The sequence below is a fragment of the Danio rerio genome, chromosome 9, assembly GCF_052040795.2.
Source record: "Danio rerio strain M-AB ecotype USA chromosome 9, GRCz13ab, whole genome shotgun sequence".
NCBI lineage: Eukaryota > Metazoa > Chordata > Actinopteri > Cypriniformes > Danionidae > Danio > Danio rerio.
Window position 1 is genome coordinate 32,327,501 of NC_141029.1, and position 13,134 is coordinate 32,340,634.

The window sequence follows — 13,134 nt, forward strand, 5'->3', positions numbered from 1 at the left end:
AAAGATGATTCCTTGGATTTACACCATTTTTTAGGTAAGGGGTTGTAAATAATTTACTTGGGCTAAATTTAGATAAACAAATGAAGATGAACATTACTTAATTTGATTTGTTTGTTTAAATTCAACCCATATAAATAGTTTTGCAGAAATCTGTTCAGTGTATCAGAGTGACTGACAGACTATGTAGTCTGTGAAGTACATGAGATCATAATGTGGCTCCACTTAACCTTTATTTACATATGTGGGTCAAAAAAGAGGTCTCATTTTGGTGTCCACATCAAGTGAATTGACTACACTGTTTTAATACATAGGAAGCATATTAAATGCAAAAAAAAAAACATGTCTTATTTAACATCTCATAAAACTTTTGTAAAAATAAAATGGCAAAATAATGATCCGGAAACACAATTTAAGCATAACTTAAATGTATGTAAAACGTATATATGATAACACTTTACAGTAAGGTTGTATTAGCTGATGTTATATAATAGAAAAACTAACAAACAATGAACAATGCATTTGTTCCAGTATTAGTTTATGTTAGTTAAATAGCAAATACAGTTGTTCATTGTTAGTTCATTGTTAGTTAACTCACTATGCATTGACTAATGTTAACCAGCATGACTTTAGATGTGATACTGCATTAGTAAATGTTGATCTATAATGAACAAATTCTGCACAAGTATTGTTCACATGTAGTTCATGTTAGAAAATACATTGACTAATGACATCTTATTGTAAAGTCCAAGATTTGACCAAGGTATAAAGAAATGTTTCTTAAACCTGACTCCAATTTTCTACCATATTTTGCTAAAACCTGTACTTAAAACATTTAACTTACAAAGTGAATTCTTTGTTTTTGGTTTGCAGTTTTGCTATTTAATGCAATGATTTGGCTTAAGTGTCCAAAAATATATACATATCTCACTCAAAAATCACAATCACAAGTGCAAAAGCTCTGTGCATGATGAACTTGTGCCAGTTTTGATTAATAAGACATTGACTGTTAATGCAGCTGCTCTGACAGTGAAGAGAGAGAAACAGAACCACCATGTAAGGAAATTATCCTGTTAGCAGCACAGAAAGAGCCATATGAAGGGTCCCACTGGGTGGCAGGTGTCAATATAATGGGGCTCTGCATCGGGCAAGGGGTTTTCTCACTTCACATGGCTAAGCTCATCCTCGACCCCTCCATTGATTAAAGAGCTGAGTGTCAGTCCAGGAATGTCTGGCTTAAACAGTTGTTCTGGCCTTTGTTTTTGAAAGGATGCATTTAGCATCGGTATGCAAGTTCAAGTCCAGTAACACAAGTGTATGCACAGGTTTAGACTTCTGGAACTGGAAGTGATGATGGTTTGTTTTGTCTAGTAATGGAGCTATTTAGGGATGAATAACTTGGTAGATTTTATTTTCTTCTTTTACTTTCTTTTCCGCTTAACAGTTAGATTACCTATTCATGAGGTCAATGTGTGATTGGATAAATACAGCATGGAATGAGCATCTGTTTGAATCTTTTAAAACAACCTAAAATTGTGTCTTCATCCCCTCAGTCTTCTGGATTTAAATAGCATGACAATCATAGAGGCAACTTATAGTTGGTTGTTTGTAGCATTCAAGCACCCTCTTGATTCAAACATATTTGACACTGCAAATTAAACCAATTATTTTTAAACGTTTATTTAATAGCCATTGTATAATAACTCTCACTAACAGGGTTAAAAACTCTGTCAAATACATGGAGTATAACTGCACTCTCAGAAATCAAAGTATAAAACTGTCACGGGGGGGGGGGGGGGGGGGTATCTTTTGAAAAGTTAAACTTTTGTATCTTAAAGGTGCACATTGGTAAATTAAAAGGTACAACTTTGTTCCTTTAAGGTGCACATTTGTATTTTTTAGCTATTACCATTTACCTTAAATGAAAAAAATGTGAACCTGTATAGTACATAAGTGTAACTTTTGAAAATGTACCACCCCAGGGACCTTTATTTCTGAGAGTGTGTTTAAATGGATATTTATGATATATAATCCCTTTTGTAGCTGAATTGATTGAGTTTACACCTCTTCACATAACTTAATATGCTTTTCACAAAATCTGAGCGCTTTTCGTTTTAAAAATAAAATGATAATAATTAATAGAATTATAACTATTTACTGTGCAGACAAAATATGACAAAATAATAAATTAATGTGTATACGGGGATTAGAATAATTTAAATCTATTTCTCATTAAATATAGGTAATATATTTGGGCGCAATTGAACAATACAGATTTATTTATCATAATAATTTACTCACCGAACATCTTTAGAAATGGCAAGATAATACATTTAAATTCATGCAAATATAGCAAAAAATAATAGTATAAAAGTAAAAAATTTTAACAAAATAGTTTTTTTTTTTTGTTTCTCTTGATATTTTCATTATAATATATAAATTTAGGCTACTAATTTTTAGACATCAATCATAAGTTATTTAGACCAAACTAATGTATATGCACACATATAATATTGTACAGTATCCTATAGAAAATATTAATTTAAATGAGAGATTTGTGAGGGGTGTACTCATATATGCTGGGCACTGTAAAATGCTTGAGAAGGCACCAAATAATAAGAGCCAAGTGTAAATCTGACACGTTGTGTAAATGTAGTTATTATTTTGTCTTGTGAACTCAACCCATACCTTATTTCTTTCAAGGTATGTTTGTTGTCCTGGTCAAAATGCTGCATTTTTAATACAAAACAAAAAGTATGCGCTCCGGTTTCCCCAACAAGTCCAAATACATGTGGTAAAAGTGAATTGGGTAAGCTAAATTGTCAGTAGTGTATGTGTATGAATGAGTGTTTATGGATGTTTCCCAGTGATGGGTTGCAGCTGGAAGGCCATCCGCTGCGTAAAACAAATGCTGGATAAGTTGGCAGTTCACTCTGCTGAATTAACACAAATCATGAGTTTTTTTGGGGGGGACAACCTAATTTTTTATGTTAAATTTGTAGAAACAATTAAGTTAACTTAATTGATTTGTATTGGGACAACACTGAAACACTGAAATTGAGTGGAACCCAAAATATTTTACAGTGTACTCTAAATATTAATTTATACATTTAAAACACAATACAATTTTTTATGATCAATAAGTCATTACTTTGTTTAAACAATTACAATTCAGTAAGTATGTCTTTTTATTTCTGCATCAATATGTGAATGACAGTGTGAAATTGCCAATATTTGGGCACTTTATTTTTTTATTAAAATTTCAGTCTTACATGATCCTTCAAAATTCATCCTATGTACAATTCCTCAGAAACTTTTCTTATAATTATCGATATTTAAAGCTCTGAGCTGTTTTTTAATTTTGTGTGTGATCTTTAGGATCCTTTAATAAACACAGCAGAAAAAAAAATCAAATTTAATTATAACAGATTTTACTGTCTCGTTGATTATTTTAACGTGTCCTTATGAGGTCAAATAGAACATTTTTAAATGTTACCAACTACAAACCATTGACTGTTAAATGTCTATAAAAATAACTTTATACATGCATTGATTCATAAATGCTGTTTTTATAATCCATTTTACTTGGGAAAAAAAAGATAAACATGCAGATCTGCAAGGAGTAAATTTATAAGCAGACGTATATATACTCCACTATGTTTGTCTTTTTGTCTTGACTACTTTACAACTGGTTATATTGGGACAAAGGTGAGTCTACAGTCTGATTCTGGTAGTCCCTGACATCAGTTTGAGGGGAAAGGGCTGAAATAAATATTTATTCAGAGTTAAGGGCTCAGTGTCACACATGGGCATTGCAGAGCCTCTTATGGTGTGAGTATCAGAGTGCCCGCAGCGACACGAACACTGTGAGAAAAACCAGCATGCCATTGCTTGCCAACAACGCCTGGCACCTTTGTGAAGTGCTACTAGAATGTTTCAAAGGTGTCGTGGCAATGTTCCCAGCTTGTTAAACTGATGCAAATGGGAGAGCGAGGCTGCATGTTATTCTGAGTTTATTTTTGTTATTGAATGTTTGACAGTGGCTTAGAGTCATAAAGAACAGCTAAAGAATCCTCCGGGACTGATGGGAAGCTCCGGTGATTCCGTTGACAAACAATTTAAAACAAGCCCAGGAAGAGTTTTCAAGAGCTTCTCAGATCCTGATCCATAAGTGACTTTCCACTGGAACTCAATCATTCATGTTTTTTGCATCTCCATCAAATCTAATAAACAATCTATAAACTATTTGTGGTCCTCCCACAGATTTTCATTGTGGTCTATGTTATTTGCAGTGCATTTCTGTATTTGCATATGTTGAGAGTATTTTTACGCCTAACGATTTATAAACACAATCAAGAAAAAGATGCAACTGAGTGCAAGAAAGTGTTTTATCATTTCCCGAGTCTAAAAGTATGTAAGTGCAGTAACTGAATGATAAAAATGTAAATTATTTAATAAAAATTAATTGTAGTTAAAGTCAAAAGTTATACAATTTCTAATACCTGAATGCTTTTAAAACCATTATACAATTACAGGCATCAAAAACACATGCAAATGATAAATTCTAATACATCCTGCGATGTGTCTAATGTAAAAGATCACATTGCAATATTGATGCTGAAATGATATATTGTGCAGCCCTAATATAGAATGTCCCTTTTTTTAATCAAAAAAATATATATGAACAATTCCGTGCATAGTCAATCTTGCCATGAAAAAAATTATGTTTTTACCAAAATACAGAAACCTTTTCTGGGTTTTTTGCATAAGCAAGTATTTTACAGTGCTTTAGAAATACCCAAAAATGCATCTGTCAGTGTTTTCAAACTATTCTATTTGATTTACAAAAGTCACACAAGAGTCAATTTCACATCTGTCACATCCATAACCACACTTTTTCCTCATAAAATTGAAAATATTCAATAAAATAAAACCAATCATTTTAGTTTTTTTAGAGAGTAACTCTTATCCTTTAGATTATTATTGTTTTTTTCAGGTTGTGCAGTTTAATTCACAGAATTTCTATAAAGTATGTTGTATACTAAACCTGCAGACTTTTTTGTCACATCCATAACACGTTTATTTTCCTCATATAAAGTACAAAACATATTTACAGATTGATATTTTTCTGGTCCCTCAACTCTGTGGTCAGTTGTTCTGGAAAATAAAAACAAAAGTTTCGATTAAATGTTTACTTTTTATGTGAATTTTTGTTTGGGTTTTTATTGCAAATGTCACATCCATAACGCTGGAATTGCTCATATATCCCATTAATTAATTTTCTTTCGGCTTAATCCCTGATTTATCAAGGGTAGCCACAATGAAATAAACTAACATAAATGTACCAATTTTTTTTGTTTTTTTTTATTGAAAAAATGTAAATAGTTGTCACTAATATTTAAAAAAAATGAACCGATGAGTACAAATCTGTATTTAAGGATCACTGTCCAATACTTGTTGTCGTAATTCTTCATACTTTGCTATTATATAAACAATGCCGGGTTTAACTAATTTGTCAACATGATGTTTTAATAATCCAAAACATGAAAAAAAATCTTTATGATCACTTATTCTTTACATTTAAAAAAAAAAAAAAGTTTGAAGAATTAGAGTTCAGTAAGTCTGTCTTTTCATTTCTGGATCAATATGTGAATGACAATGTAAAAATACCCCATATTTTGGCACTTCGCTTCATAAACTCTGAGCATAAGAAAATATAATCTTTGATAATTAGTGGATGCAACTTATGAAAAAGGATTCAGATTAAATAGTCCATTAATAATAATTTCATTCATTTATTTGTTTTCCTTTGGCTTAGTCCCTTGTTTATCATGGGTTGCCACAGCAGAATGCACGTCAACTTTTCTGGCATACTTTTTACACAGCGTATGCCCTTCCAGCTGCAACCCAGTACTGGAAAACACCCATACACTTTCACATTCTCACACACTCAAACACTTCAGCCAATTTTGTTAGTTTAATTTACCTATAGCGCATGTCTTTGGACTTTGAGGGAAACCGGAGCATCCAGAGGAAACCCACGCGAACATGTGGAGAACATGCAAACTCCACACAGAAATGCCAACTGGTTCAGCCAGGAATCAAACCAGCTACCTTCTTGCTGTGAGGCGACAATGCTAACCACTGAGCCAACAAGCCACCAGATAATAATTTGATATACATATTGATTTCATGTGTTGAGAGCGAGATTTAGCCTTGATTTAACCCAATAACAATACTGTGATTATTCACCCTTTCAAGGTCAGTAACCAATGTCAATGCCTTTCCTTTTACAAACAAAAAATTACATGAGAGCAGCTGAAAGTTCTTCCTGCCTGTCATTCATCTCATCAGCCCGTGTATGTGCGCTCGAGTCCTATTGTTTGCTATCTGTAAGAAATTCAGCAGTCTTTGACCTCTCGTAATACCTCATGATAAGAGCTTTTGGATTTTTAGCATTTTGGGCTTTAACCAGATTTAAAATAATCAGCACAAATGAACTCTTATCTTGTGTCGTTCTCTTGCTCTCTTTGGGAAAGAAAACACCCTTGCACTTGGAGACCCTGAGAGACTTGTTTCCTTTAAAGTAGCGAGTCTAGAGGAAATCATATTGTTTAAAATTGCTTCCTAAGAGAAGAAGAAAAGGAAGATGGAAAACAAGGAAAACCGAGAGACAGATGGAGAGCGAAAGAGCGTGTTGGCGACAGTTAGTGTGAATCAGATGGATATTTCCGTCCTCCGTCTGTTTTTTTTTTTAATAAATATCTAAGATTCCGTTCCCACCAATGCCATTCTGTACCACAACACACACACACATGGGTCTGCTGAGTTCACATCAGTGAATGATAGTGCTTTCCAAAGCATCTGATGTGAAATGACTTTTGAGGTTTAAAGCTAATAAACCAACCTGCATCCATTAAATGTGCATTCAAGATCATGCACCGATCATCATAAATTTCTTTGTGAACTAAAATATTTTAGTATATGATTTTTCATGCCTGTCCATATGCAAGGAATAGTTCACCCAAATGCATTTTCCCTCAACTGGTTCCAAACTGTTCTTCTCTCTGTTGAACATATTATTGAAGATATTTCGATGAATATTAGAAAGCAATTGACATGCATATACTATAGATGTCAATGGATAAAAGTTTCCAACATCCTCTAAAATCAAACATCCTCAAAAATATTATGTTTAGCAGAAGAAAGAAATGCAAACAGGTTTGGGGAAAAGTGAAGAACGTAAATAATTTTCATTTTCAGATAAACGACAGTTTTCATCCAGAATAACATATTGTGTGAGCTATGCGAATTTAAACTTACTTCACAGCTCTTTAAAAGATATGTTCTATACAGTATAGTATATGTGTGTGGTTTAAATTAAATTCAGATGTACTAGATTCTTAATGTTGTTACTTTCACATGACCTACCAGCATACAGTACGTTCCGCACATCACTGTGTCATTTACTATCATTCCTAATGGCTTAATGGGGCCATTAAGTCTATACTTCTATTACGATATACGTACAGTACATATAATCTAGCTATTATTTTGCTATTGTCTTTTTGAATATGGACATTCTACTTTTTTGGCATACTGTTTCTTCTCACATTTTGCATTATTCTGTTTCAAATGCAGCAGCAGTCTTAATGGATGGGTCACTGAATCATTGGCTCACTCAGTTCAATCAAAATCTGATTAATTCTGATACAAAGTGCTGCTCACAGAGATACACACATATTCTGCTCTGTCTTTGTTTGGAATTATTTAAAAAAAACTATTAAACAATGTCAAGTGCAAATCACTCATTCCTCATTTCCTTTTCGGCTTAGTGCCTTTACTATTGTAGAGTCACCACAGCGGAATGAACCGCCAACTTATCCAGCATATGTTTCATGCAGCGTACACCCTTCAAGCTGCAACCCATCTCTGGGAAACATCCATACACACTCATTCACACTACAGACAATTTAGCCAACCCAATTCACCTGTACCACATGTCTTTGGACTGTGAAGAAAACCGGAGCACCTGGGGAAACCCACGCAAACACGGGGAGAAAATGCAAACTCCACACAGAAATGCCAACAGACCCAGCTGAGGCTCGAACTAGCGATTTTTGCTGTGAGGTGACAGCACTACCTACTGCACCACTGCATTACCCCACTCATCCTTCAGACTTTTATTATTTAAATGACAATATTTTGAGGATTTAATCACAGTGTTTTTCATGTAGATGAACAATGGCCCTTATCATCTCATTTAATTCAGTAAGGAGAAGGTCAGTCCATCAGCGTCAAAGGGGCAAAAACACAAGCACAATGGCTTGCAGCCTGGTACACGTGATGCAGTTTGGAAACAGCTGTACTGTGGTAAAATGATAACCCTATCAAGGCCTGAACAGGGTCATTCAGAGATGCAGTTCTCAGGGCCCTTGGCATCACTGTGCCCTGCTCCCATACCACATCACAAAACTAGACAGGCCAGGCCAAAATTAGAACAGTCACTCCTGTGTTTAATTTCAGTGTTCCCCTCTCAGAGCTTCTGTAAAAATACGATATAATATGACGGACAGCATGTCAAAAGTTTAAGTGGCAACTTTTGTCACAACAATATTGTCATTAGTTTAGACGTGTAGTGTCTAAAATGGAATAAAATAAAAATGTTTGTCGTGTATAAAAGGAAAAATAAACTAGTTTGACACCAGGCGAAAGTATGACAATGGCTTTTAGAAAATTAGTCAACGACAATATCGCTGATAAATATGATAGAGCAGCGCCATCTACAGGCTAAACATCAAGACATTACATGTAACATCTACTTACGTGTTAAAGGTCTCCAGCCTACATTCCTTCAGGTAATATATACCTCTGCTGTCCAATATCGCGTGTTTTGTTATTCTTCATTAAAGAGTTTTATATATATATACGTTATCTTGAATGTGTCTTCACCAATGGTCTTTACCTGAATACAAACAAGTCGGTTTTAAGACGCGCTGCTGTAGTTCTAAAAGCTGATTGGCTTGTATGGTTATCTTTTTGATTGGTTATGTAGGCGGAAGACTTTTATTCGAATAAAAAGTACTTGGAGAGTTCAGATCAATGACTGTGGTTCAGACCTATATTTTACAGTCTATGGTTCAGACGTAGAAACCTCTAATGTGCTGTCTGAATTTTTCTTCTGAAATAACTAAGCATTTTTCTAAGGCTCTTGTATAGTTCAATAATTTCATGTATGAAGATATATATATATATATATATATATATATATATATATATATATATATATATATATATATATATATATATATATATATATATATATGTTCACAGACTGAAAAATTAAGGACCACTGCAATCGAATTGCACGTCACTGACTCATGATGGAAAATTCCAGATGAGTCTTCCTGTGTATGTCCGAGAGGTCTTGACTTTGCTACAGTCTAGCATTAATGAAGACTGAAATTCCACAGAGTGACAAATAGCTGAGAACATGTTTGTTTGACAAGCAACACTCAAACAGGACTGAAAATAATAAGGCACATTTTACATATTACATTTCCTAATTACGTGCATTTCTGGCAAACTGATTTACTTCACTGTTGTGTTCCTTTTAAATGTATTTTATCTAGATTTAACCTCCAACAGTCAATTTAGCACAAACGCAGTCTACTTGCAAACCATCCATATACTAACATGCCATTCATATATAGTAGTCAGCATTTAAAGTGGATCAAAGCCTTTCTTCAAAGTTGTCCTAAAACACTGGTGTCAAACCCAGTTCCTGAAGGGCCGATGCTCTGCAAAGTTTAGTTCCAACCCTCATTAAACACACCTGATCAAACTAATTGAGGGCTTGTTTATAACCTACAGATAGGTGTGTTGAATTCGGGCTGGAACTAAACTCTGCAGGGCTTCGGCCCTCCGGGAACTGAGTTTGACACTCCTGTCCTAAAACCACGGCACACTGGACGTTTTTGTCTTAGGACAACTTTGAAGTAATTTTTTGATCCCCTTCAAATGCTGACTACTGTATATCTTACTCAAAAGTACATTAATGTTATTGTTGTTTTTGTTCTTCTTGTTGTTCCTCAGCAGTGTAGGTGAGGAGTAATGGGGGACTGGAGTCTCTTGGGTAATTTCCTCGAAGAAGTGCAGGAGCACTCTACGTCGGTTGGGAAGGTGTGGTTAACCGTGCTGTTCATCTTCCGTATCCTGGTGTTAGGCACAGCGGCAGAGTCATCATGGGGCGACGAGCAGTCCGACTTTATGTGTGATACTCTACAACCTGGTTGCACCAATGTCTGTTATGACCGAGCTTTCCCCATTGCTCATATCCGCTACTGGGTGCTGCAGATCGTCTTCGTATCGACACCCTCCCTCATCTACATGGGCCATGCCATGCACACCGTCCGCATGGAGGAGAAGAGAAAACAAAAGGAGCAGGAGGAGAAGGCAGAGGCGGGAAAAGGAGAGAAGGAGTATCTGGAACATAAAGAGAAATTCGAAAATACAAAGACAAAAATCCACCTGAAGGGGGCACTGCTGCAGACATATGTTCTGAGCATTGTGATCCGCCTGGTCATGGAAGTGACCTTCATTGTGATTCAGTACATGATGTACGGGATCTTCCTGGATGCTCTGTATCCATGTTCAATGCTTCCCTGCCCCAACCCTGTGAACTGTTACATGTCCCGTCCAACTGAGAAAAATGTCTTTATTGTGTTCATGCTGGTGGTTGCAGCTGTTTCGCTCCTCCTCAGCGTCATAGAGTTATATCACCTTGGATGGAAACAGTGCAAAAAATGCCTTAGGAAACATGCTGACAAGCATGCCAATGACAAAATTCAAAACGTCAAAGCTGTTTCTGCAATTGAACCGATCAGGACAAGCATTCCAATGGATCTGGCTGAGAACATCCAGCCTCGTCTTTCTCAAACCTGCACTCCACCTCCAGATTTCAACCAGTGCTTAAGATCAAACCAAGGTCCAACATCTCCTCCACATCTTCATTCTCACCATCTTCATCACATCCACCAAACCTGCCAGCCCTTCACCAACCATCTGGCACACCAGCAGAACTCCGTCAACATGGCCGCCGAGCGGCATCACCACAGCCATGATGGCCTGGAGCCAGCCGTGGACTTCCTGCAGATGCATTATGGGAGTCCTGAGGCTCGGGTTCGAAGTGAAATGACACCCAGTACCCCTTCCACACCATCCTCCCATCCAGGGTTCTTCAGAGACAAGCGCCGGCTTAGCAAGACCAGTGGTACTAGTAGTAACCGACTCAGACCAAGTGATCTGGCCGTGTAGATCGTGAAAGTGGCAGTTTCTGAGGAAAAGAAGCTGGAAGCCTTAAGATGAGAGATGTGAGTTTGTGTATGTGTGTGTTTGAATATGCTTGTTTGTTGGTACTATGAAATGGGATTTGGAATGAGAAAGGACTAAATACCACCATAAAACCAAGGCTAATTAGAATAAGATGGGAAGAATCTGTATCAGAGCATTTAATCTGGTTTCATTGAAACTGTTGTAATTGCTGAAGTGTGTAGATTTTTATAGGGTGGGATCAAGTGATCCTGAATAAAATCAGATGAATGAATGAATGGATGAATGGGAGTGTACTACTGTCATAACTTGGTGACATTTAGAAGGTAGTACTGGATAGTACTGTGCACTGAGCCACTGACATAGTTTATATTTACAGAAAAAAACTTCCATGGTATGCATTTCAAAACTCTCAAATCACACACTGTATTTGAGCCAAAAGCAATAAAGCACTTATGTAAAACATCTTATAATAAAGTTCATTGCAAACATGGTAAATACCCAATGGTTTATGAATTTTTTGTTAGCAATAAAATGAGAACAGATTAGCTTTAATGAGAAAATGCTGCATTTTACTATAATGTATGTGAAGTGAATTTTGTGAGAGTGTATGATATGGACACAGTGGATTCATAATCACAATCCAATTTCACAGATATGTTATTGGGTACAGCTGTGCTGTCACTACCTGACAAAAGTCTTGTCGCCTATCCAAGATTTAGGAACAACAAATAATAACTTGACTTCTAGTTGATCATTTGGTATCAGAAGTGACTTATATGAAAGACAGAGGCCTCTAGATTATGCTTGTTTTACCAAAATAATATATGATGCCTTGACTATTAATTATTTAATTAGGACAGTAAGGTCTGACTTCGCTTAGACAAAAGTCTTGTCACAGAAATAATGTACAGTATAGAATATAAAGTCATGGCGCAGTAGAAAAAATAATAAATATTGTGTATGACTCCCATAAGCTTGTAGGACAGCGTCCATACATCTCTGCAATGACTGAAATTACTTATAAATAAAGTCATCTGGAATGGCAAAGAAAGAGTTCTTGCAGGACTCCCAGAGTTTAAGATTCTTTGGATTCATCTTTGATGCCTCCTCCTGCATCTTACCACAGCCATGCTTAGTAATGTTCATATCTGGTGACTGGGCTGGCCAATGCTGGAGCACCTGGACCTACTTTGCTTTCAGGATCTTGATGTAGAGGCTGAAGTATGAAGGAGTGCTATCCCGCTGAAGAACTTGCCCTCTCCTGTGGTTTGTATTGTAATAGGCAGCACAAATGTCTGGATTTAAGATCAGTGTTAGAGTTGCTCTTTATTTTGACAATGTATGGCATCTTAGTATGATCTTACTTAATTTCTCTCATACGATTGCCTTTACAGTGTCCAATGTCTCCAGTTTTTCTTGCATTCTACAATAAAAATATCCAGCACTTTTAATTGGTTGCTTTCTTTTCTGCACACCATTCACGCAAAGCCTACACTAAGCAGACTTTTACATAGGTTGCTGTAGTGCTATTATATAACTGATATTATTAACTATTATTAACTACACTTTTAATCTAGGCTATTTATATGCAGGGTTTATACACTTTGTTGGGCTCGCAGTGACAACTAACGTTAGACGACATTCGCACTATTCCAAAATGTCATGCAGCAATAACATGTAATAACATAGTAATATTTTACATCCTAAATATATACATGCTCGATGTGTTAATACTATACCAAAAGTGTGCAAAAAATAGACACTATATACATTATGACTAAGTACATTACGCAAGAAAAGGAG

General features: G+C 35.8%; 1 protein-coding gene across 3 annotated transcripts in view; it reads left to right on the forward strand.

Moving 5' to 3' along the window:
- gja5a (gap junction protein, alpha 5a) overlaps positions 1 to 11,828 on the forward strand; it is a 12,717-nt gene extending 889 nt beyond the window's left edge. Inside the window, exon 2 of one of the 3 annotated variants that reach the window (XM_087266278.1) lies at positions 10,093 to 11,828. In XM_087266278.1, coding sequence (XP_087122404.1) covers positions 10,111 to 11,313 — 1,203 coding nt within the window. In that variant the 5' untranslated portion in view covers positions 10,093 to 10,110 and the 3' untranslated portion in view covers positions 11,314 to 11,828. 3 annotated transcript variants of the gene reach the window in all.
- Positions 11,829 to 13,134: the final 1,306 nt, after the last annotated feature.